Source organism: Anopheles gambiae, chromosome 2 (assembly GCF_943734735.2).
Source record: "Anopheles gambiae chromosome 2, idAnoGambNW_F1_1, whole genome shotgun sequence".
NCBI lineage: Eukaryota > Metazoa > Arthropoda > Insecta > Diptera > Culicidae > Anopheles > Anopheles gambiae.
The window spans coordinates 117,110,813-117,137,875 of NC_064601.1; the positions used below are offsets into that span (position 1 = coordinate 117,110,813).

Here is a 27,063-nt window from a genome sequence, read left to right on the forward strand (position 1 = left end):
CGAAACATAACGAACATTAAGCATAACATAAGTACTAAAACCAAAAATAAATTATTCTCAAATTATGCATAATCTTTCCACATTCGATCCATCCGGAGAAACGGAAAGAAACATAAGAAAAAACATGTAAAAAAATAATCATCCTCACCCAATGTCGTTATCTGTGTTCTGTATTAACGTTTCGTCTTTTCTTCTCTTTATTAGTATAAAGGGTTTAATCGTTATTGTTAAACTTCGCGTCGTTTCTTCCTTTCTTTAGTACTTTCACTTTCTCTTCAGCGCAGTAACGCCGTTTTTCGCTTATCATTATCCGCCCGCGCTGTTTTACTTCGTGTAATATGTAATGTGTACCACATTTTGTGTGATTTTGTTTTTGCCATTACGCGTTCGTTTCGGTGCTTTGTTAAAACACCGCCAAAGGGGCATCCTGCTACCACCACTTTATGGGACACATTTTTTGTCTGCTTTAGTGTGTAGATGTGTGTGTGTGTGTGTGTGTGTGTGTGTGTGTATTTTTCTTTGCCTTTCTTACATTTTTACAATTGTAACGATTTTTCGCTCGATTATTTGCTCGCGTCCCTTAACGTTTACACGACTAGACATCCCGAGTAGAGGTAGTCTTTCTCTCTCTCTCTTGTAATGTTTCTTCTTCTTCTTCTTCTTCTTCTTCTTCTTCTTCTTCTTCTTCACACCATCCTCCATTCCTTATCAGACAAAAGGGTTTAACATACTTAATAACTTGTTTGCATTAATTTACTTCTTTTGTTCTTCTGTTTCGTGCAGGCGTGCTTCTCACCGTGTATCGATTGTTATAGTGTGGAGATTGTACGCGACATTCGTTTCGTGATCATTGCCGGAAGCTACCATATCGCGACGCAGGTGCGCGCAGCAGAGCAGGGTTACACAAAAGCGTTTTTATTTTAATTAATTTTCATTCTCTTGTTTGTTTTTGCAAGCACAAGCCACACCACACATCTTCCTCCAAATCCTTCTGGAATGATATCAAATCGTTAGGGACATGGAGTATTTATACTGATCGTCAACGACACCATTTCTCTCAGCATGGGTGGTGCACACCAAAATTGCGCCACACGTCTCGATTGCAACATTAGACGGCTTTCAGCCGTATCTTTGCACGCATTTGAACGTGTTTGAATGGGCTTTCGGTTCTAAGATCAAGATTCTCTTGACGCTTAAATTGCGACATATTAGCAGCGTTTGCTTACACAACTACTATCATCTCTTCTATACGGTCGAGTGTCCTACACCAAGAGGGCCATACAATTATGCAGCGTAAAAGCGATGGAAAGCGATGGACCTGTTCATATCAGTTACATTGTCTTTTTCCACCTTTCCAACACTTCACTCACTCACTCTTGCAGCTCAGCTTTTGTTTGTAGCTCGTGTTACCTTTTTTTTATTAAGCAAAACTTTCTTCGTAAATACTACTAAAACGGTTCGATACGGTTTCAATTTCCGGATTTTGGCCAAATAGCTACACTCGCGCCAACGCGTCAGTTGAGGTGAAACTGCGCGCGAAGCAACAGTAGCTTGTGCAAGTAGTAGTGGGTTCATGTTATTCTTCTGGTCCTATCAAATGTTCCTCATCAAATTCTTCACCTAACAATGCTGTTCAAAAATGACGTTGCACCCTCCTCTGCTCCATCCATCCAATTGCGCTCTTTCGCTCCATAATAAGGTGTTAAAAACAAACTAGCTTCAGTGTAAATGAAAGGTAGCAAAATAAGGAGCTGTTGTTGCCAGTTGCTCGTCAGTGTAAAACAAAAGAACAATCGCACATTCGCCCAGGAAGGAATACACTACACAGGCATGGATGGGGGGGAGAGTAAATTCACAGCTTAAATAGTCAGCTTTACCTACAGCACAACCGGATACAGATAGGGGGATATCATCATGACATGACATACACGCTAACACCGCACAACGCACACCGCACACCAAACTTATAGTCAAGGTCTATTGTAACGTACTCTTGCTCTTCCTTTTTCCCACCATTCCCCGCCGAAGCGCGCATAAACACATAAAAGGGATTACGTCTTATCGATCTTCGGACTTCGGTTACGGTTTCGGCCAATGGCAGGGGAAGCAGAAACAGCATTGTGAAAGAGTCGAGGTCGAAGTGAAAGCGCACAGAAAGAAAGATGTTTGTGGTGGGGTGTTGTGGTGGTGGTGGTGCGGCGGTCAAGGGTACGTGTAGGTAGGTATAGGATTATAAATAACTTTACTCTTGGATAGCGGAGATGCTTCTACGAAATTTACAGAGCAATTTAGCAAATTTGCGTCCTTTGAATAATAATCACTTGGCGTTTTTGGATCATGACATTGCTGTCGTCGACGATCCACCCTTACTACTGCTACTGCTGCCACTGCCCATCGACTTTGCAATATACACATTTAGTAATCTGTAAGGAAATGGGGACAAAATTATTAAAAAAAAAAACGAAACGAACATCCTAAAGCCTAAAGAAGTCCACCTTACCTTATCTTACTCGCGTTCAATAAGGAGAATTTTGGTTTTACTTTCTCTTCGCCCATCACAATATAGAGCTTCACGATACAGAACACTGCCGCTTTCCGTACCATCGATTGACTATCATCAGCGAGCTGTTTCGAGCAGAAAAAATAACCCAAACTTGTAGTGTGGTTCGAATGACACGAACGACCTCTTCAAATTCACTTACCCTAGCTACATTTGGCATTATACAATCTAGGTGATTATCGGTCAGATCCTTGCCCTGCTTTTGCGTCAGCTCGGTAAGTATTTTAAGGGCGCACAGATTCGCCGGAAATTCACCGGTCGCAATCACCGGATTCAGTATGTTTACGGAAATGTCCAGCGGAAGTATGCCCGCAATTTTCACCACTATTATGTCAATCTCTCGTGACACCTGGAGACGACGACGGCAAACCAAAACAAAACAAGGGAAGATTAACAAACAAGGGACACTTGAGTCGCAAAGATTGGTGGTGTGCCTTACCTCTTTGCTAATTTTATAACAGTCTATTATTTTTAATAGAATCAGCTCCAGGAAGTTGCTCCAGCAAGCTTTCATCTCCGTGCTGCGTACGATACGGCCGAGTGTGTGCAGCGATGCGATCAGCACATCGTTGTTCTGCGATTCCATCAGATGTAGCAACATTTTCATGATTGCTCTGTAGGGAAAGTGGTAACGAATTTAGTACAAAATATACAAAACTGTCAATTTGCAATGTTACTTACTTAAAATTCTTGATGGGTAGGTCGCAGGAACCATGCTTGATGCAGATTTGCAGGTTCTCTAGCACCTGTTTCGTGGTCTCCGGTGCCGACTGGAGTGTCAGCACGATCGCAGCCTTGATCACATCGTTCTCTTTCACACCCTCTGCAAAACAAGAAACATATGCTAGTCGTGGATCAGCGCCTTACAACTCACTCACTCGATCGAAACTTACTGTCCAGTATTAGTTCACCGTTCTCGGCACGGCTGTAGCTTTGGTGACGCTGCTGCTGAAGCATCTGCTGCTGTTGTGCTATCGTCTTGTGGGCCAGATCCATACCATCCAACCGCACGGTGTTTTCCGGTGTGTTGGACTCTGTTGTTGTGGCTGACTGTGTCTTGGAACCGTTGCATGAATCGTCCTTTTCCAGCCTGCAAAAGAGTAAGGTTTTAGTGAAATTCACAGCAAATCAAGTTACACTAAACTACAAACTTACCCTCCTAGTCCTCCCCCTATATGGCCGTTCATGCCGTTCGATGCCAGCCCGTACACACCGTGGCCACCGACACCGTCCAGCACTGTCATCGATTGCATCATGTGCGTTTCGCCCATCTGGCTAATGCCAGAATCCTTACTGTTTGCATCACGGTCGAGCTTGCTCTCGAAGCTGTAGTTTTGTATTTCGGCCGTGGTCTTGCGAAGGTTCTTGTACACTTCCTCTGTGTTCATCGACTCGGCCGCTGCCTCAACCGATGCCTGTCGCGATCGAGGACCTGTGTTTGTGTGGAAGGAAGAAACAGCGATCAGTTTCGTCAGTCAGTTGCGTGGTCCGCCCATTCCCGGAGCATAACAAAGACAGCACAGTCGGGAAACAGACACAACACATTATTTGGACGGATGAAAGTCACGCGTACAAACTAATCGACAACTACAAGTAACTTACTAGCGATGTTCTGTAAACTATACGGCCCCTGCTGAGGACTAAGCAATGGTTTGGGGCTCGAAGACGACAGTGGAGATGATGGACTATCGTTTCCTATAAAAGCCAAAAAAAGGAGTTCCGGGAAAGCCAGGATGGTACAAAAGTAAAATAAGACATCAATTCATTCGCTGACAATTCAGAAGGTGTAGCGGCTAGATTAACTATGAGGAAAAGTGTATGATTTGATCGTAACATCGGTAGAGGAGGTTAAACAGACTAGCTGGGTAGAAGGTAATTTGTTAAAATTCTAGATGAAACTCTAGATCGGCTATCGCAAGCACCGATTCTAACCCATACCTGAAGTACTTCTTCTCATGTTCTGTTGAATGTAGATTTTCGCCGTGTCTTGGTACTGTTTTGGAAGATTTGCTAAAGCCATAGTCATCTGCAATGAAAGAGAAAAGAGTTAGCAACGGTTCACGGTGTGACCACCTTCGCCTCCTCCTCTCTCTCTGCCTTACCTGTGAAGGATTACAATTGTAAAGTGCCACGATGCACATGCGCGCCTGCGACTTTAACTCGATGCTCTTCTGATCAAGCGACGTCTGTATGATCTTCTGGATCGCGAGGTTCACCACCTGCTGGTTTTGCGGATGCACGACAAACTGGGAAGCCGTGCAGTAGCTTGTGGCCAACTGGGAAAGAAATTTCAGCGTCGCCTGGCGTGTCTTCACGTTCGGCGTTTGCGCATTGTCGACTAATATTCTGTGAAGCGATATTCAAAGCGGCACAATTTAGCACAAACTAGGGAAAGATTTTAGTGACATGACATGACGTACCGAAAGACACATTGGAGCTGCAGATCTGCAGGGAAGTACTCGTAGATGAGCTGAAGCGTTTTCCAGATCTTGCCATGCATCGAGCCGAGCAGGTCGGTGCCGAGCTTGTTGAACAGACGGGTCAACAAGATAAACAGCCAGTCCTGCAGATCGTTCGAATGCGACAGAATCAGCTCGTTGACGGTGTCCAGGAACAGGGCGTACACCTTGATGTGCGGATCCATGAACATCTTGCGGAACAGGTCCAGCACGCACTGGAGCTGCTGCTGCGTCAGCATCTTGCCTTCGCTGAGGTATTGCGTCAAATTGATCAGCCCGTCCTTACGCTCGGACCAGTGCGACGAGGCGCAGAACTGGATGATCGTATCGATATCGTCGATCACTTGTCGTGAGCTGTCTAACCGCGTGCGCGAACCGTTCCATGAGAAAGACTGTAAAAAGTTAACAAGCAAAACATTAATGGAACGTTCGGTTTCCTCGATCAAAGCGCACACTTACATCATTGCCCCGTCGATAACTGTCATAGCTGCGCTCGGAGCACACCGAGGAGGCTTCACTTTCATCGGACTCATCGCGCGAGATCTTCCGGTGCAGAGCCAACCGAGCAAAGTCACTGCAAGGCATATCGTGCTCATCCCCGGGCGACAGAGCGTCGGCCAGCGCATTCTCCGCCTCGCGGCTCTGCTGCAGGATTTTCTGTGCCAACACTGGCCGACCCGGGTTCAGCGGTGGTCGCCGGGGGCTGCTAGTACCATAGGCAGTGCGACGAAGCGAACCGAACTGTGTATGCGTTCTGGTTGGGCTAGTTTCGCGAGAGTTTGCCAGCGAGCGCGGAATGCCGGACTGAGCCTTTTTCGGCACCGTGCCCGTTTGTCGATAGATGGACGTTACGCCGCTGTACATGTCACGCAGCTTGCTCGAAGGTGACGTACTTCTGGATGTTGCTATATAAGGGCAATTCAGAGAGCAGGAAGGAAGAAGAGAGATAGAGAGAAAACAACAAAAAATCAAACCATGTTAGTTCAAGGGTAAGTCGCCGCTCAACAAGTGACAGAGGCTTTGGCTTTGGTGGACAAGTGTAGGATGCTAATTTTCCAGCCCGCTTTCAAGAGAGATGATCGCGCACATGGAAAATGGAGGGAGGAGGAAGGGTGAAAGACGAGGACGTAGGTTAGGACGATAGTTTTGTGTGAGGTGATAATTACGCTGTGACTGTGATACTCCTGCCCTCGATCGGATCTTGCGCTCCGGTGTCGGAGGTTGCTGTGGTGTTGCCGTGTTGCTGGCGGAGGATGATGTGGCGGATGCTGATGACGGTGTCTTTTTAGCACGTGCTGAAGAAATAAACAAACAACGAGAAACAAACAGAGCACACGTAAGTGTTACGAACGGGTGAAGATCGTAAAGTTGTGAAGGGAAACGAGATAAAACAAAAAACGGGTTCTATAATGGGTTGTTTTATTGTTTGTTTGTGTTAAGAGCGCATTGTGCTCAGTTGACCTTATCGTCGCGAAACGGTATATGACATTTTGAACTGAAATTGTTGTGAGTGTTAGTTGTAGAAAAAAACAGCAAAATAAACACTAGATATTTTTGAATGATTCTCTTTTTTCCAAAGTCCAATTACAAAACCATGCAGCTAAAGCTCATGCAAATAATTTTAAAAATGCCAATGTAATGCCATGTTCCAAAACAGTACTGTGTCTCGTGAATGTTGGTGGGAGTCTTTATAAATGTGTCTTAGAATCTGTTACTAATCGCCCGCCTTCAGCAGCTTACCTTGTTGCGCGTAATGTCCTTCTAGTTAATTCAACCATACCACCACATCATAACGCCACATGATCATGTCGTGTCGATCACAGTGGACGAGGAGTTGTTGGGATCGCCAGTTTCATTGATTAGTTTGCACGTCATTAAAACACACACACACACGGTAGACATTCGCATGCAATCAGTTGTAGGTTCGGTCAGATAATCAGCGATCAATTCAAGTGAAAACAGTTTCACAATATTTGAATTCAAAATAAGAAGGCAAACGTTAGTCGAAGGAAAAGTTAAAGAGAAGACTTAAACTAAAACTTAGAAGCTTCTAAAGCCCTTATCAATATGTAAAACAAAGCATAATTTTAATCATAAAACGACAAAACACGCAATTCACTGGTCGCACTTACGCAGAGACGCCGTCCCGGAGGTCACTTTCAACCGTGCCAGGGTAGAGTACTGTGCCCTGGCCCGGGCCCGCTGGGCAGCGGCAGTATCGACGGCGGACACGCTCCTAAACCCGCCGGCAGCTCCCGCTGTTGTTGTTGATGTTATGGTCGCGTACGCAGCAGCAGCAGCATGAATTAGTTGTGTGGGAAGGAGCGCGCAGAGCAGCAGGACCATCGTGCAACAATAGAAGCGCACAACACACACGCACGCACACACAAATGGCATGAGAATATGGCGGCAGGATTGGAAGAAAAGAAGATGAGCAGAGTGGTATTGAGTAATGAGCATTGGATTGATTCATTGTTCTGACCATTTCAAAGACCATGCGGCAGCGCAAGGAACAAACACGCACACGCACACATATTAAACATAAAAAAGAAATAAGGAAACATAATCACCGGAAAGAAAGCGGATGTTAGTAACTCGATAGGAGACAAATGAAGAACGTTATTACACGCAAAACAGAATCACGTAAGAAATGGACGCACAGGACACACAACAAAAGGAAACCTTTTAATATAACCAATCATGACGACAACAAAAAACCAAACAAACGCAACCCAATTTTATGTACACAAATCGGAAGAAAAAAAAAAACCTCAAAAAAACGTAAGAATTTCGCAAACAAAACATTCGATTCGAACGGGAAAAATTAGGACCACAAAAGAAGGCCACAAACATCAATCATATCGTCACTCGATCGTTTCAACTCGGTACAACCTCGGGCAACCAGTGCCGGCGCCTGCTGCTGCAGCTGCTGCTGGGCCTGTTGGTTCGCGGCGTTGGCTGCTTCCCGGGAAGCGGTCGCCACGGGTATGCCACTCCGGTTGCGATTCAACGTTCTGGGCAGCGACGGTGCCCGGTGCAGGCGGGTCGAGCCAGCCGACGATGCTGATGACGAGGCTCCCGGGACCGTGGTGAGGTTTTCCGTACTGACGCTCGTGGCGCTTACTGTTGTGCCAGTCAGTAGTGGGTAGTGGGTGCGTTGTCGTGCGTGATGATGGTGGCCAATCAGGTGTTTTTTTTTGTTATTTAGTTTTTTTTTTGCGGACGGTTTGTTTCAATTTTGATCGATTGATTCGTTTGTTGCATATTGTTAGCAGTTGAACAGATGGAAAGAAGGTAGGATGAGTTCAATCAAACCCACAGACGGGCACGAGAAGATAGACAGCGTGAAAGAGAAAAGACAAATGCCATTACGATCAGTTGATTATGGGTAGTAAGTGAGTAAGTCGAGACGAGATTTAATGCCGTAGCTAGTGCGTGCGGTTCTACACTCTAGAAGAGGAAGGAAACATAACGAGGGCAAGATTCATTGTGCAAGCAGAAGAAGCCAAAGGTAGAACTTAAATGTGATAATAGACTTAAAAGGTTAAAGAACCGCCATAATAAATGTAACTACAAACAAAAGCGATACACACAAAACGCGGAATGGAACGCATTAACACTATTATCGCTTTTACGCAACTAAGAAACGAAACAGAACTTCACAAGCGGTATGGTTTATAAAAAACTAATTTAAAAAAGAATCCTTTGGCGCAAAAGATAAAACGGAAACGGTGCAAATAGGATTGATAGAGTGAGAAGGAAACGATAATGAGGTTGCAGCAAGAAACAGGGACAGAGAAGCGGGGTAAATTACTCCAGCAAACTAAAGAGGGAAACGAGACAGACAGAGGCTGTACAAAGCAGGGCTTTTGGCACTCTCTAATCAAAGGAGCTAGCTATCAGTGCAGTGCAGTTTCCGAACGCCGTGATCCTCTGCCGAATTACCTGGAGGTTGTGCGGTCGCGGGGCTTCGCAACCCGGACGATTGTCTTCGTTCTGTTTATGGAGCGTATTTGGTATGAGGAGGGTGGTGGTTTTGTTTTGGATATTGCATGATTGTATCGCATCGTGAGTAGTTGCCATTTGCGATGAAGAGTGTTGTTGCATCGTAGAAGTGTATGAAAGAAAAGTAAAAACGACAGAGATGAATTGTTGAGCTGGAGGATGAGAGCTCTGTGGAGGTTAGTCCATTCCATTGTGGAGGAAAGGGGGGGGGGGACTAGAGGATAATTTTTCAAATTTGGACACGAGGAGGAGAACACATTTGAAACGCAAAGAACAAAGCTGTGCAATCGAGCTCTACTCAATGTCAATGGAAGAGGAATACATCTGCAACACGTTTACACAGCAGACACAGGTGAACTTCTCAGCGGCGACGATGTGAGCTGTCCATGGGATGGCCAAAATATGAGGAAGCAAAGATGGAACCAGGATGAGGAAGGTGTGGAAAATGAGATAGAAATGACATTGAACACATACTTATCACCCCACCAGAGACAGAATTCAAGCTACTGTTGCTGCCACGTAGACTAACACTCATGGAGTTGGTACCGTTTGTTCCGAGATTGTCCCGCTCGCGCTCCAGGGCGCGCTGCGTCGAAATGTCCAGCGACCCGTACAGGTTGTCCGCCAGGTCCGGGAAGTGGCGCCGAAAGCTCCAGAACGCACTGCAACGGATGGAGAAAAGTGTTAGCAGCTGAAGGAGTAGAAGCCTCCCAAACTCGAGCCCCTCTATCCCTACCATCGGCTGTGTCGCCGCGCATCGTTGTCCGCATCGACCATTCCCTTCCGAAGCGCTTCGCGCAGCAGACTGTTGTGCTTTTCGAGCGTTTTGGTCGGCCACTCCTCGAACAGTAGGCCGAGCATCTCGCACAGCGTGCTGCGGATGTCTTTCGATTTCGAGAGCATGAGATTCTGCGTCAGGATCGGAATGATTTTCGGCGCGTGCGTGTAGCGTATCACGTACTTGAGCGCAATCGTGCCCGCGGACGAGATGACTTTGGCCGAGTTTTGGATCAGATTGATCAGCTCCTGCAGTATGTAGATGGTGAACTGGTCCAGCCGGTTGCGCAGCACCTTGCTCATGTACGCGAGCGTAATGCACGCCTCGCGGATCACCTGCGAGCGCAGCTCCTTCAGGATGTCGAGGAACGCGATCGACAGGTCCTTCAGCTGCTGCACGAAGGCCGGCGAGCCCTGCACGTTGATCATCAGCAGCGAGCGGATCTTTTTGAGCGCCTCCACCCGCTTCTCCCAGTCCACCCGGTTGTCGCCGATCAGCGTGTTGATCGACTTCATGTGCTCGTCCATGTCGCGCTGCGAGAAGATCGTCAGCTGCGGCACGTTCTCGAACGACGCCTCGAACACCTCGGCCGAGACGGCGCCCGCCGCTAGCAGCAGATCACCCGAGCCGGCCGTCTGCGTCTCGAACAGCGGCTTGCGCGGCGTGGCCGACGGTGTGCGCTTCACCAGCCGCGTTGGCCGCTCGACGACCGCGGCCCGGTCCAGCTCGTCGTGTCCACCGCCGCCGGCGGCGCTCGGGGCTGCCTGCAGTGCCGACGGCAGCAGCAGCCCATCGTTGCGCGTCTCGTCAAACTTCTGCTCGAGGATGGCCATCTTGGTCGGCGGCACTTCGCGCTTCTTCAGATCGACGCGCAGCTTGTCGCCGACGTGCTTGTAGATCTCGACCAGCGTCTGGATCGCGGCGTCGCGCACCGTCGGCGCCGGATCGCCGAGCAGGCTGACGATCGGTGGGATGTACATCTTCACCGACAGCGACTGTGTGCCGTACTCGTTCAGCGTGCTGACGATCGTCTGCAGGAACTCTTCGCGCACCTTCGCATTCTTGTGCTTGAAGCAGACGCTCAGCTTGTCCAGCAGCGACTGGGGCACCACGACACGGCACTCCATCAGCTTGTGCAGCAGGAGCTGTGCCTTCTCCCGTACCGTGTCGCGACTGTCGCCGAGCCGATCGATCACATGCGGCAGGATGGTCGAGGTGTACGCGTTAAAGTCTTGGCCGAGGCGAACGATCAGCTCGGTAAACGCTTCCAGGGCGCGCTGTGCGATCTGCAAAATGGAGGGAGAGTGGGAATTCATTGTTATTAATCTCGATTTAATGGTAATTAAACTTAAGCCCCACATGGGAGGGAAAAGAACCCACAAGATCCAGCATTAAAGAACTTGTTAATGAATTCCACCCTTGAACAAGGGACTCAAGTACTGGTTGGATAATATTTCTCCCCTTCTAACTGGAGCGCCCCTCTAACAGTTGATCTTAGCACCCGAACCTCATTTATCAGTGCCTGTCATGTTAATAAAGATAAACCATTTGTGCCTTCGCCGCCGCAGCGCTACTTTGCGGCTAGTAGTTGTAGTAGTAGATAACGACCAACAAGACGATGAGCATCAAGTTAGTTTGATTTTTATCGCAACCGGATGGATGGATGGATGGATGGTGACCGCAGTACAGCAACAGCATGTTAGCTGATAACTGATTTAAGATTTCGACCAAATTCCTAATCCATTAGCGCGTGGTTTGTGCGTCGTTTGGCAATCAACCACCCGCGGTATGGAACGGCATGGAGGAACACTCAACTCAGACCTAAATGAACGATTTTTGGCTGCGATTAAAACTTTCTCCTATCTTCATCCACCAAAAATTGACCACTTTTTACCGGCGGTAGCCTAGGATGGGACGACCTCATCAAAATTGCGCACAAAAAGGTTATTGCGGACAATTTGGGGGGGGCATGTGGGAGTACTGCGCTTCAATCGCAGTGACACTGCCCGCCGTCTTCACAGCGAAATTTCGTACATTCAGCGAAAGTACCATTCCCCGTGCTCCGATTGCGCGCATCATCATTGTTCAAACGTGCGCGCTGCTCCCCTAATGAAGATGAGCGCTTAAACAAGTCACATACACACACACGCGCGTGCACTGGGTCCGGGCCGCAAGTTTAAAGAAACAACCGGCCATTTCCTTCAATTGAACCAATTCGAGTTGGGAGGCCGTAAAACAGTGCGCGCACCACACTATTGCACCACCCGTTGCAACGGAGCGGCTGCTGTTGCTGCTGATTCTCTAATCATTTGCAGCAGTGCTCTCCCCCCTTGGCCTCCTTCCTCCATTTGGTTTGATTTATAAAATACGATCTTTTGCTTCGCGAATAGTAGTGGTGCAAAATATCGTAAAAAAAACCTTTAAATCGTACAGTGGCGGCATAGAGTCGCCGACCTGCTTCTCCCTTCCTTCTCCAACGGACGGATGCGCTCGGGATATGCGATCGATGACCCGCGACCATCGCGCGCGTTAATGCTACTACTGCTGCCTGCAAGACAACAATCTTCGATCTTCCTTGCGGTTACGACGGGTTGGGCGTCATTCATATGTGACGAAAATGGTTTTTTAGGTTACGGGTGTGGAACACATCCCCTTACTCCCTTCTCCCTTCTTATTTCCCGGTGATTTCTGGGGGATTTGTTCCTTCAACGATGAAGACGATGGTGAACGATGAACTCTCCCCCCAGCTTGAAGGGTCGTGTCTTCCATTCTTTTGTGAAGCATTCTGATTTGAAATGAAACCTAAAATACGCCTCAGAAAGAGTGAAACAAAATATTATAAAAAGATATTGCGCGTTGCACATATTTCTGAAGAGCCCGAAAGTCAATCAAATTGAACTGCTGCTACTCTACAACGCTCCTCACGCACACACATTCCGCCACGCCCGCGTGGAATCGAATCAGAAACATGTCTAGGCAATATTGATAAATTTCACTCGCTTGCCGCCGACAAATCGATGTGTCGATGCGGCGCGTCCAAAACAAAAACATTCCCTTCAGAAAAAAGGCAAAATCCCCCCTCTCGTGCGGCTTCCCCTTTCGCGTCTTATCATCTCCCGGAACACCGTGTCGAGGCCCGAGGTGTTGTATTCTAGATAGCTTATCATGGACGGACGGACGGACAACGATGATGGGGAATTGGACCTCCAAAAATAGTGTGCCGTATCATAAAAGGTTCCTCAATGCCGCTGGAACACCTTCTCCCTCCGACCAGGATGGCGTAACGGGGGCGAGTTCGGAGGGTTTGCTGCTATCTACTTTCCAAGAATTGCCGTACACCACCACCGGGCATGTTCAGGGGGAGGTGAGCGCCTCAGGTTCTCGGCTCTCGGCTCGAAGAGCGCACACAAAATCAAATGAACCCACTTTAGCCTGCGGTTCGCGCCTACACACAGAAGCGCGCCCGGCCGGGGGTGGGATGACGGTGTTGCTGGCTGCTCACTTAAAAAAAACTGATTCGATTAAGTAACTTGTCCATCGCGCGAAGGCCAACATCCTCTACACACAGCAGAGACACAGAGTCGGTACACCACCGCGCCAAGTGTTGGAGCTGGAGAGGTGCGTTGTTGTTTTTGTTTTCTATATGGGGGACACAACAATATACTCACTTTTAATTTCACAAGAAGAAAATGTTTGTAAATTCCAAGCTAATAGCCCAACGACAAGAATTAACTCGAATTGGGGTTTATCGTGGTCAGGCAAACGAATATTTTGGACGACAGTTCGTTATGTGGAAGGTTACTGCGATGGGGAAAATGCACAATTAAAAGGGCTGCTCGTTTGACACACACACTGCAGAGCATGATCTCGGATCAAATCCCAGTAAGCAGTGCCCCATGTGTCGTCACAGGTCGGTAGAGCCATTTGGGCGCTCCCAGTACAACGAAAACTCATTTTTGCGCCATTTTGTCGTTAGTTGTACAGTTTATTGACAATATTTTCAAAAGAGCGTGTAATAAAAACGTGCTTCGTTTCAGGCAGTGCGAACAAAATGAGCGGAACATGGGTTCATGAACACATTCGAAGACTCGGAACGGTAAACAGAGATGCAGAGTTAATCCCCCCCACCCAGTCAACATCATCTCCACATGCCCGGTGGAGGGTTTGGTCATAAAATTCGATACGTTGCAACTGACCTCATCCGCGCCGTTTGGTAAGTGATATGTGCCAAAGGCTTCATTATATGTCCACCACAAACACATACCAACGGCTTATTGCAATTCCATTCACATACGTACGTACATGCAGTGCACTGCATCTTTCTCTGTGGCTACTAAGCACTAGGGAGGTTTATTAATCCTTCGCTGTGCAAGTGTACGCGTGCACGGTTCAGGGAGGTTCACCATCGCAGGCAACCGCGCACTAAACTTGGACACAGGGCGAGCGCAAAGGTTAAAAGGACGTTATAGCATCGTGATGGTGGCGGCGCAGGTGTACCACCGTATAGAGCAGAGCCCCACGGCGATCAATCGGCATGACTTTTTCGACCAACTTCAACCATATGGCAGCGTAGAACCACGAAGAGCTAGCTTGTAATGAGTTTTTGGCGGTCCTCTGTGGACAGTGTGGAACCTACACCCGCCTGCTAGGTTAAGTCTCTCACTGTTCGCGTGTGCAATGACAGTGGGGAAGTCATGTGAGTGTGTGTGTGTGTGTGTGGGTAGGCTAAATGCGGAAAGTGGCCCCCACACGACCTCCACGCCACCCTTGTGCCGGTGACACAAGGTTCTTACCGCCCGTAACACTGTCTTCCAATTGCTCCCTCTCATTCTCTGTCTCTCTCTACCAGCCGGGGCGGGATGCTCTCTCTAATCACTGGCCAGGTAACGAAAGAGAGTAGCAGTCGCGGCTCCAGGGACAGAGACCGTGTCTCGCCTTTTTTTGGCGTCATCGTCGTGGCCATAATCGTCACCGGACTGGAGCTCCAGTCACACACACACACACACACACACACGCACACCACCCGTTCGTCGCCGAGCACGTAAAAGGTGCGCTGTTCATTAAAATGTTTCTCATTTTTCTTTGTCAAACCAGGCACAGGTCTGTTCGCTGACTTTGTGTGTGCGAGTGTGTGGTGGTTGTGTTTGGAGAAACCTCCACAAACGATCAGACCGAGCACGACGGATCGAACCCGATTTGGATCGAACTATCGCGCCCGTTAATTCAACCAACCGTAAGGTGAGAGGAGGAGGGGAAAGGGGAGCTGAGACACAAACAGGAAGAGACAACGTAATAAAACAACCTACCTTATGGTGACTTCCGGTCATCCACGGAATCAGCCCGTCGATGAGCAGCCCGAGGTCGGTACATTCGATCGAGTTTTCCGAATCGCTCAGATACAGCACCAGATCCTCGGCCAGCTGAGCCTTCACGCGCATGTCCGCCTTCGCCATCTGCGTGACGTAGCCGTCGATGTCGATCGGCTTTTGGTACGCCATCCTGGTGCGCGCAGGTGTAGTACGGTGTGCGTCCTTTGCCTCAAATTGCGCGTTCCAGATCCTTTTGTGTTGTGGGTTGACGGCCTTCTACTGTACCGACTCTCTTTGCGTTGATTGTTGGATAACACTGCGTTAACAGACCACCCACCCACGGACACAAAAGTGTACCTTGCGGGGCCTCTCTCTCTCTCTCTTTCTCTCTCCTACACACACACGCTGTTTCCTTTTGTTGTGACTGATTTGCTGATGGTTGAGTTCAATTCAACACCAAATTCCGATTATAATTATATCTCCGATTCTCCGAAACGATCGGTTGACTATTTTATTCAATGAACTCTTCACACCACACTGATTCCACGCGGTTCGGGGTTCTCTTTTCTCTTCGTTCTTTCTTCTTCGTTTCACTAATAAATCCATTGATACTTTTTCATGCCTTAAAGCTTGCCGTTGCAACGGTCTTGTTCTGTAAGAGGTGAATGTTTCCCACCCGGAAACACCGAACGATCACGCACGCTTACACACACGGAAAACACACACACACACACACGGAGGAAAGCACTTGTCGTCTTCTTCGCAAAAGTAATCTTGCTGTATTGCGCTCAACACTCCGTCGAGGTATTTTTATTACAATCTGTTACTTTCGTGCAAATCTCAACCCACGGCGGCCAGATCTGGAACTTGTCATCGACTCTTCAACTCTCACTTTCTCACCTTGCCGTGCCGTGCCAAATATTTAAACACACACGGACACACACACTCGCGGACCCCTGGAAGCGGAGCTATTTTTCTTTACAAAGGAATTTTGGCGAAACAATTCGTCACGGGAGTCACATTCGCACGCGGATCGTTCACTTCACTTCGCTTACTGTAAATTCTTCGGCATCATCGGCAACAGGCTAGTAGTAGCGGTGGCGTAGAAAATGCTCACTTTTGAAAATGTAGAAAGATAAACAAAGCGGTTGCTGTGAAGATAGTACAAATGGAAAGCATATTAAGTATGAGGGTAACAATTTCAAGACTAAATCTATCATAGACATGCAACTCCAAAAATATTTGTGAAGACTAGTAATGACTAGTAATGTTATATTGCAAAAATCCTTAAATGATGTTACGAATGGAACGAATGGAAGCGCATAATCAGCTTCGTTGACTTGCTCCTGCCAAAAGTTATATGGATTTTCTGGAACGGAATCAAAATAGCTCCCAAGGAGACAATAGAAACTCTACAGTAACCCTATGTGACGTCAGCCATACATTTCAATTACAAAATACCACATGCTTTTGTGAGAATTTCAGAACACCAATGTCCGATACCTCTATGCCAATCCTAATCTGATTAAACGTTGTCATAATTCTTGTCATCGAGTTTTGCGCAAAATCTACCAAATTCCATTCCAATTCCAAAGCTTTGGGGTCCAAAGGGATTGATAGTGTATGACACATATCAGTAACCTAGTTGGAACGGCTTCCACACCCAACAGTGCACAGCTCGGCCTAACTTTTGGCAGAGATCCCATTTTAAATTCCAAAACTATCCGCATGCCTCTCCGGGGGTTCTATTATACAACCTTCCAACTATCAAGATCGATCTAGAATTTGGAATTTGCATATCAGGTCAAAACCAATACCAAAAGTCTGACAAAATTAGTTAAAATAATCTGTTCACTCAACAATATCGCTCTTAAACTATTTTTGTTTCGTGTGTTGTGACACGACCATTGCATCATCAGCTAAACAACAATCAAGGTGAACAAAAACATCCACTGAAACCCATTAACCTATGGTCTTCTATCGTCCGCTGGAACTGGGCACAGGGGCAAGATCAAAACATCAAACCGTAAGACATAAAATAAAAAAGCTGAACATCCGCCTTCCTCCCAACCCATTCTGGAGGCCAGTTGCAATTGAAGTTGATAATTACGACACCTACACCTCGTGTCATTTCACCTTTGCGAGCCTCTTGCCCGCTCATCAGCAAACGATTCGGTCATATATCTCCATCGAAGGTGTTTTTACAGCCCGCTGGCCTCTAATTTGCTCATCAACTCCTATCAATGCTAACGGCGATGGTGTACCTAAGCAATACCGACTCGCCGAAAAGACGTGCCAGAGTGGCGGCAGACTAGACACCATCGTCGTGACATTGCTTCCGCGCGAGGTGATGGTGGTGCCGCAACAACACTGGTGGTTCTTTTTTTGACAATCTTCAGAAATGATCTAATCGTTGGAAATAAATATTTACATTTCGATTACGCATCACGCCGCTCACGCGGGGAGGAGGGAGGTTGTAGCATAAAGCAAAGTCACACAACCTTGTCAAACCAGTCAAAACGGAACTGCGCGCGCGTGTGTGCGTGTTTGCGTGGAAGAAGATGTGTTTGCCGAGTCCCATCCAGAGGCTACTTGCTACTTGCCAGTGACCACAATTCAATGTTGACAAGCCTGCACTTGAAAAAGGACATTTTTGTGGAGTTTTGGCGTGAAAGGGCATTTCCTCCCCGTCGTTCATACCGTCGTTCACCCTACCCCCTGCGTGTGCAAATTTATTCCGGGATATTACGTAGTCCCACGGCACAACAGCAACAAACCGTCTCCTTCTCCTTCGCGGTAACGCATTTGCAAGGGCAGAAACTGCTACATAACAACATCGAAGGAGGCCGTCACTGTGTGCGCGTGTGTGGGGCTAAACTCTTCCTTGGGACAACCGCCCCCTCCCCCTTTGCCTTGCACTGTTCGCGGCGGGCCTTAGGGAGGCAGTTCGGCAGAGGTGGCCTCTGGGCGTGCCAGTGTGTTAGTGCAACCCGTGCTCCATTTATTGGCCCGTTTGGGGCGCGCGCTGCATGCGGCTGCCTACTCACACGCGCACGCACTGTGCCGTGTATTCACTACGCAAACCCCTACGACTGTGGGGTGGAGAAAAGGGCAGCGTGTAGGGTGGAAAGTGGGCAATTTGCACACAATGTTGTGTGTGTGTTTTTATTTGTTAGCTGATGGTCCCATGTTGCTGCTTTCAGCTTTGCCACACATTCTCCACTTCATTGCTAAATAAAACAAAACACCGGATAGGGGGACGGCGGACATCATCACCACCGTGCCAGATGAGACTGATGTGTTGTGCGGTGTTCTAATGCGTTTTGTAACGTACTGCGGAATGGTGTAACTCGCAACATTTGATTTTTCACTTTGGGTTTTTTTCCACGACGATAAAAAGACCAAAACAATCAATGGAAATCGTTGGACTTGTAGGCATTAAAACGACTTGCCCAGCACTCCACACCACATGTTCGCTGGATACTTTCCATCTTTCCCTAAAAACAAGAAAATAAAAACAACATCAACACAACATCCCGGTGGGAAGGAAAGGAGTCGAGGGTTTGAGAGGGTTTCCTCCAGCGCAACTCTCTTTGGCCCTATGCTTCCAGAGGCGACTTTTCCAGGCAGTAAACCCCCCGGCCAGGGGTTGGTCGGTGGGAATTGGACCACCATCTTGATTAGCGGCTCCAAAATTTCACTCTCCACTCCTCTACTGCTCCATTGTTGTAAAAATGACTCTATTTGGCACTTTGGGTTGATTTTCATCGTCAACAAACGAATGAGAGCAAGCGAATAAACACAACCACTTTCCACCCTCTTGGCAAATGACGGTCGGCAGTCATTTACTTCCAGGGAGTGCGATTACAATGATTTCTGTTCATTTCTGCCAGCACATCAATGGTTATCATGTTTTTAAGCACCAAGGCACAGCTCTACGGCAACAACTCAGCCAACTTTGTTGCGACGTCACGGCCAAGCTACACGTACCGGACGACATCGGACGATGCCATAAAAATTGAGCAACCTAGGACCGCAGACAAGCAAATCAAGTCGGGCCGGGCCGCGTCGGACGCCCGCTGTCATCCGATGTCATTGGGTTGACGTTTGTATATTTTCTTTGTTGATAGTCGTTTCATTTTCTTGATCAGACTAATATCTCAAGTGAATTGTGTATTAACCAAACTACAGATTCTCTTAAAATGGATTCGAAACCGAAAAATTCGTATAAAACCGCTAAGGGAGAAGTAAGTATTTGATTCCCTTTTATTCAACGATGTATTCCTATGTCTTAAATGCCATGCAAATGCAAAAAATTCATAGAATCAGTGTTTACATTGCAACACTCCGCTAGCAGAGTGACTAGCATGTTATAAAAGAAGCTATTTTAACACTTTGTTTTACATTATTTCAGCATTTGTTTACGATGGAGGATACTTTGCAATTTATATCCAAAATAGAAGCGTGTCCACTTTTGTGGAATAAAAGGGATCCTCAATATAAAGATGTGGCAAAGCAAGACAATGTGTGGCAGAAAGTGGCCAGTGAATTGAGCATTCCTGTACTTTTAGCCAAAGAGAAGTGGCAAAATCTACGGTCTACATACAGAAAAAATCGAATAAAGGTTAACAATAGTATCCAGTCGGGAGCAGGTTAGTTTCGACACTAACATCGGTTTTTTATAACCCTTGTATGTAACACTACTATATATCCACTGCACCGTTATATGACGCTACTATATCATTTTATTTTAGGTTGTAATGAAATATTTAGACCAAATTGGTTCGCGTACGAAGCGATGCAGTTTCTCAACGAAAATCTAAGTGCTGGAGACACAATTGATACGGTAATGCAATTAATTATTTATTTTCTTTTTTGTGGCACAATCTGGATGTATAATTTTGCTCTGGAATAGTGGTGTAAAAGCGCGCGTGATGGTGAACGTGTATTCAATTGGAATGACCAAAGTATATAAAGCATTGTTGAGACACGACACCGAAACCCTGTCATTTGTCGTGTTTAACAAAACACGAAGGTCATTTCGTTGAGTTTTGAGCATTCGGCTTGGGCGAATAGTTTATGTCTGTTTATATCTTTTTATCAGTTCTGATTAAAACTAACTACTGTGGAGCGCCGTTTATCCGAATACCTTTTATCCGGTTGTCCGTGAATCCATGCGGTTGAGAAATGACAATTCAATTCAAAGGTGTCATTGCGTGCTGAGGAGGATGTTCAAAACAACGCTTATCAGACATCATTGTCATTCGAAAATCGCTAACATTTATTTCTAGTTTCAAATATTTTCATTGATAAATTCAAATTCAAGTAAATAATAACTGACTAGGTGTTACTAACTAGCACTACACTGTTAAAAAAACTGTAAAAATTTATGATGAAAAATGAACATAGACTCATTATCGAATAACATGTTGACTCGAATAACACGTCGAGTATACTGAGCCCGGATAAATGGCGTTCCACTATATTCTTGGGAAATAATGCGGTCATATCATTGGTTGGAATTGAAAACTCGATTAAGCTGTTTCGTTCGTCCAGTGTATCTATTTATTTGCTTATTAGCTTACTAAATTACCATGAGAAGTTTGAGTACGATTTCAAGATAGAGTATAATCTGTTCTCGAGTATTAAGCATTAACGACTAACCAACTGTAAAACTTAGTTATTTACAGATTTATCCCTGAGATCACTGTAAATATTGCACCAAGTTATAGGGAAATGGGTCTTTCCTCCTAACCCTAACAACCTTTGTACATAATAAAAAAATCCCTATCAATTGAAATATCACTATTTTAAATGCTAAAATTTCATGCTTATCACATGTTTCATGATGACGGAATCACACGCTAATGGAGAAACTATAAAATATTTCAATTGAAAAAACTCAATTTTATTCATCTGTTTTTTTATATTTTTAATTCGATTTACAAACATTATACATTAGCCTTTAGTTCTTCACTATTAAAACTATAACTCCTCTATGGCCCAATCTTCAAAAAAAATTAATTTCCCATTTTGAAATGGTGTGCCAGGTGGAAACGTATGTTTGCCAGGCGTGCAGAAGGTCTTATTGGGATGCTTTGTAGTCCATCCAAGTTATTTGTAGATGAAGTAACATTTGCCGGATATGATGGTTCTTCAAATGTCCCATATCTAGCTTTGTTCCTTTTCCGTATAAAATTGTGGAGATATACAGCAGCCATGACAACTTTACTAGCCTTTTCAGGCTGCAAGTTTATTGAGGTGTGCAGCACTCTACACCTGCTAGAAAGAATTCCAAAGGCTATTTCTGCGGGGATACGTGCCCTGGACAGTCGTTGATTGAAAAGGCTTTGAACACTGCCAACAGTCGATCTTCCTCCAAAAGGACGCATACAGTAATCTGTTAAAGCAAATGCTTTATCCCCTAACATCATATATGGCACTAGTACACTGTACGGCACTCGTAGGACGCTCGGTTTAGGAATATTCAATTCCTTTCTTTCAAATTTACCCTGTATTTTGGAGTTTCTAAAAATACCACCATCCGAAACCCCTCCCTTTCCACCAATATCAACGTATAAGAAATTATAATCAGCATCAACAATAGCCATCAACACAATGCTAAAATAGTGTTTGTAGTTGTAGTATAAACTACCAGAAAAATTCGGTTTGTGTATGCGCACGTGTTTTCCGTCAATCGCTCCAATAACATGAGGAAATTGCCACCTTTCCTCAAATCGGCGAGACACAGCTAACCATTCTTCAGTTGTTTCTGGCAGCTGAAATGATAAATAAATATGTGGTTAAACGTAAACGATTTCCAGCTAAAATATTACTATTTATTGTGTAATTTTGTAAGTAGGGGGCGGTTTTAGTCACATTATTAATTATTTGATATGATTCAGACTGAATATAACAGTTTCAAACCTTTTGAAATAGTTTTTAACATTTGATCAAAACGGAAATTATTTGTCAACTTACAATGGATGTGTCAAATCAGTACAATTTGTTCAAAGAATTGTCAAATTAAGAACACCGCATATCTCTTAATCTGCATATAAGAGTGATGGAGAACATTGAATAACATTTGAAATTTATTCGTTCGAATTCGAAATTCGAACTGAATTAGAATTAGGATAGAAATGAACTGGTAGGCATAAATAAGGATAACGAAATGAACTCACAAATGAATTATGTAATGAACTCATGACAATCTAATATGCAGTAGCAAACAGTTGAACGAGTCGTATTTATTTTCATAACCGGCACAAATTTTATTAAATATCGCGAAAGAAAACAAATTGTACAACGTACACGATCATTCGTGAGGTTTTCTCACAAAGAGGTATCGTGTATCTGGGGGATCGCCTGTACTCCAAAGTCATCGCCCGATGTGGATTCAAGCCGCATACAATCAGTCCCCTCGTAGCAAGGACTGATTATTCCACTGTGTGGTATAGAACATAAGTTTCGAAAGCTTGTACAGATCGCATATGACGTTACGACAAAAAGAAAATGTAATAAAAAAAAACATATAAATATCAAATTAACTCTTCTGCTTTTAGAATATAGTGATATCAAACAACATCTCTCTTTTTCCAGTTAAGACCACCTAAAAGTTTGGTTCACCGGCAAAATTTGGAAGCAACAAGCAACCCTTCCAAAATACCACGGCTATCTCCGTCGTCTAGCGTGACGAATCTTGATGGAGCAGTACCAAGCACGTCGAAGAACAAGGGATCGCTTGGTCAGCATATACCAAGCACGTCGACGAACAAGGGATCACCAGGAATACCAAGCACGTCCCCTGGCCAGACACCGCGTTTCCAGCTTATGCCTGGAACGTCGATCGTACGAGGACAGCGTGTCCAAATTATGTCAAACGCGACATCGGGACAAGCGTTGCGATTTCAGCCAATACCGGTCATGTCGACTAGCCAGGCTGCACCAAACACGTTCTCAGGACAGATACCTCGGTTCCAACTTGTACCATCACTGTCTGCGGGAGTTGGAACACAAGTTCAGGCGCAAAATGACACGTCGACGGGACACGAATCGCGCGGTCAGCCAGTTCCGATAACGTCAACAGATCAAGCAGTAGCGGTCCAGTCAAGATCGAACACGACAACTGGCATACCTGAAACGGACCAGGGAGTACGGGTCCATTCGGAACTGGAAACTTCGATGAACGAAGAACAAGAAGAACAACCTAATAACGCATCGTCACAAAATGCTCCACGGCTTTCCAGACAAGCTAGAGTTGATGGAAAAATTTTGAGCTGTCTAGAATATCTTGAGAGTTCATATCAAAAAATGCAAGAGCGAGAACCCGTGTCTGCGTTTTTAGATTTGGTAGCCGAACGAATGCTACGTAGAAAAAAAGAGGATTTGGAAAAAATGCAAAATGAGATTTTGCAGGTCATTGAACGATTTGAAATCGATGATAGAAATGAATAGCAGTAGCTGTGTCTCTGCAATGAGGGATCTTGTTCCCAGTGAATAAGGAGGGAGGGGCATCGATGGATAGGACGTTAGACCGCTTACCGTAAAGCCTACAGCAGGTTGTAACTTAACTAAACAGCGTGGTCAACGGTTATGTTACGCAAACGTACTGCATTTCGATACGGACATTTATGTTAAAAACAAATATAAAAGCAGCGTCATCTGCACAAACTATCTAGGTGGCCCTGTTGAATTCAGAACCAAATTCGTGTAATTTTTTGTTTTTTTTTTCATTTTAGTTTAAAGACATTCTAACAACATGTCGACATATATGGACATATGTGGATATATGGATATATGACCGAATGGACCGTGCCTCCATGAGTAGGACTGAATATCCTGCTATGGCGGGGGAATCAATAAGTCACTGCAAACCAACCCGCACTAGTGATACATCAAGGCCTCGACCGACAACGGGTGTAGTGTCAAAGAAGAAGACATTCAGAACATTGGTCCTTGCATAGTGAATCAAAGTATTAACTACTTACCGCTACATAATCAGCAAGTACCTCAATCAACGCATCACAAACTTCTGGCACTATTTTTCGGATGGTGGACGGAGATACCTAAAATATGTATTTAAATAAACTGTGCTTTATGTCGATATGTTTTGTTAAACTTAACTTACACGAAATAGAAACTGCAAACTTTTAAAATTTTCTCCAGTCGCTATAAATCTTAACCCGATAATCAGACGTTCACGTACTGTGATTGCCTTTCTCATGTAGGTATCCTGTTTACATATTTTTGGAGTTATTTTTTGTAACATGTACTCAAAGTCCTCCTCCGTCATCCTCAAAAACTGAATAATAGTTTCATCGGCAGCTTCTTCGGCAATATCAGCCAACAAACGATTCCCGGCCTCGTTGCGCTTATATAGCATTGGTCGAACCCACCATCGGCGACGACGACTTCGCACCAAACCATACAGGCAAGAAAATATTGCTGTAGATTCGCTAATATACCGCAGATCCATATTTCTCCAACCGGGAACCCAACACCACCAACAAAGAAAATTCCGGAAGATCAACACGGCACGTTCTGATGGCAGGCTATTTGCAATGTTTGCTGTTTACAAAGTTATATATTCAAACCGCGAAATTAATCCAAACATTTTAAAGAAAATAAAAACTTATATATATTTTTTCAAGCAAGAAAATACAATTTGAGCAATTCTGAGCGCGGACTTTGTTCAAACTACATGTACCGGGCCGTGTCGGATCACAGCGGGCCGATTTTGTATGAGATTTGACAGTTGGCGTTAACGGATTTATGGCATCGTCCGATGTCGTCCGGTACGTGTAGCTTGGCCGTCATAATATGGGCGGCCGTCTATGGACAACCAAACCAACAACAACACACCAGCGGCGAGTGAAATTTCGCAAATTTACTAACACACACACACATGCACACACATTCGATCCATCACCATCTCGCCCAAAATTCGCTACGCGGACCTACGGCTGGTTGACGGAGTGTACCATTTCGGAAACACCGGGCCAACACAATGCACGTACATACACACACACACACTTTTGGCCCACAACTCATACGTCCGCAGACACACACACGTACGCATGCACACGCACACATATGCTCGTACAAGCCCGCATTGGAAAAATCACGCAACTCAAAATCTTCCCACACTGCTGGGGCTGAAGGGGCTTCGCCACCAGCGGCAGCAGCAACAACACAACAGGAGCCTGCCTGTGGGAACAACAGGGGGGAGGGGGCGAACGTTCTTTCACGGATTGTTTCACGAAATGGCACACAAACGAACGGGATGGGACCGAAAGTCGTGGGTTGGAGCTAGATTCATTCCACAGCTGCACAGACCGGAACTTGGCTGACTTGGTGCCGTGTCATCCAGCAGGGGTCATCTTGAGCTGGTACGGCGTTTCCTCTTCTTCTTTCGCACGATGAATGAAAAGCAACATTTGGGAAAAACTTCAAAAACTTGCTCGTTCAACGCGCACACACACACATACACATGCACAGCCTGCGCTCACTCTGGATGAAAGGAGAACTTGTTGGCGTTGGCCACCGTCGTCGCTTCCACCATGCCACCACACCATCAGCCACACACAATTTCTTCCGTAACACACACACACACACGGGGGGTGCGACCCTTCGCCATCCGGATGCGTCTCTTTTGCTCCCGAGCAGGGCGAGGACTTGCGACAAAGCACGGCACAACTTACACTTTTCTTCCGGTTTGCTGAATGTGTGCTTAACCGTTCCGCAATCTGCCGATTGACAACATTTTGCCAATCCAAGAATCAACCTATTTTTTCACTTCACAGCTCTCTTGCAAACCTCTTGCTCGCAAACGCACACGACCAACACACGGGGACTATGCGCTAGTTTTCGAGTTTCCGTCGCTTGCACACTCTAGGTACGCAGCATTCCCTTGCGCTGTTGCGGCTGTGTGCGTGCGCTGTACGTAGTGTGGCCAGATTATTTTGGCGGTTTTCGGTAGGCGCATCAAAATTTTATCGGTAGTTTTCGGTAGGTTATAACTCGAAACTTTACTGAGTTAAAAGAAGTAAAAGCGAAATAGCGCGTGGCCACGGAGGTGACAAAACGTTGAAAAAAATTTCAACTTTGTCAAAATTGCTTGTCAACAGCCAAAAGCTCAAAAAAGTGACAAAAGCTCACGTTTTGAAAAATTTGTCAGCATTTTGTCACTCTCATGGCCTTTCGCCTTGTGAATCGGTTGGCATATAAAAAATCGGTAGGAATACAGATAAATCGGTATTTCTGGTCACTCTGTACTCTGTACTCTGGCTGTACGCTCGCGCGGCGATAGTGGCGGGTTGAGTACTGATCCCGTTGCCGCCAAGCCGTTGCCTTTGCTAAGCAATTCTTTTCATGCACCTTTTTGCGTTGCTGCATGTTTTCAAAAGATGTTGGAATTACACGAATTATTGTTTAATTGTAGGTCACACGTTATTTCTCACGATTTATCACTGTTATTAGCAGTTACTTCGGGGCTTTCATTCCTTTTCCAACCAATTCAGTTGTCAGGTTTCGTCGAACAAGTCCTTTTTTTCTAAGCCAATTAACAAGTTTTTTTGCAATTAGCAAATTTATTAACAATAAATTTAAACAATAATTTAAAACATAACAATAAGAGAGAACAATAATTTTAAACATTTACCAGTCTCATTATTGTGGGTTTAGTTGTCACTTTTTTATATTAAATTTATGGACAAACATCATCGTTCGATAAGCGTCCAATTGCAAGGTGTGTTTATTAAGGAGGTGAATTGTTAGCGCGTTTTCCGGGCGCCATCATTGAGTATTGTTATGTCAAATCGCATACAATTTTCTATACCCCCCTCCAGCGCTCCCCGATATTAATACCAGAGCCCCCAGTATTGTTATGTCAAGTCGTGAAATGTCAATTTGCTCTGAAGCACTTCACCTCCTATTATCCATACACCTTGG

At 45.6% G+C, this 27,063-nt stretch overlaps 2 protein-coding genes across 16 annotated transcripts; one reads left to right on the top strand and one right to left on the bottom strand.

Moving 5' to 3' along the window:
- Positions 1–930: 930 nt before the first annotated feature.
- LOC1269605 (CLIP-associating protein) lies at positions 931–26,118 on the bottom strand. Of its 14 annotated transcripts, none has more exons than XM_061644403.1 (21): positions 25,815–26,118; positions 15,109–16,262; positions 9,761–11,088; positions 9,499–9,686; positions 8,965–9,015; positions 7,912–8,142; positions 7,152–7,277; positions 6,760–6,780; positions 6,186–6,314; positions 5,479–5,924; positions 4,981–5,411; positions 4,663–4,906; positions 4,499–4,586; positions 4,163–4,255; positions 3,716–3,992; positions 3,454–3,650; positions 3,242–3,383; positions 3,000–3,174; positions 2,703–2,909; positions 2,501–2,625; positions 931–2,423 (listed from the first exon to the last, which is right to left on the bottom strand). In XM_061644403.1, exons 2-21 carry the CDS (start codon positions 15,298–15,300, stop codon positions 2,336–2,338), a joined length of 4,779 nt encoding a protein of 1,592 aa, XP_061500387.1. In that variant the 5' UTR covers positions 15,301–16,262; positions 25,815–26,118; the 3' UTR covers positions 931–2,335. The 14 variants fall into 14 exon arrangements, with proteins under 14 accessions (XP_061500387.1, XP_061500388.1, XP_061500390.1 ...); XM_061644404.1 differs by having other exon boundaries at positions 25,450–26,029; XM_061644406.1 differs by lacking the exon at positions 8,965–9,015.
- LOC133391301 (mucin-5AC-like) lies at positions 19,126–24,269 on the top strand. Of its 2 annotated transcripts, XM_061644419.1 has the most exons (5): positions 19,126–19,358; positions 19,526–19,763; positions 19,866–19,957; positions 22,714–23,792; positions 23,853–24,269. In XM_061644419.1, the coding sequence occupies exons 1-4, from the start codon at positions 19,314–19,316 to the stop codon at positions 23,566–23,568; spliced, it is 1,230 nt and encodes a 409-aa protein (XP_061500403.1). In that variant the 5' UTR covers positions 19,126–19,313; the 3' UTR covers positions 23,569–23,792; positions 23,853–24,269. The 2 variants fall into 2 exon arrangements, with proteins under 2 accessions (XP_061500403.1, XP_061500404.1); XM_061644420.1 differs by having other exon boundaries at positions 19,126–19,957.
- Positions 26,119–27,063: the final 945 nt, after the last annotated feature.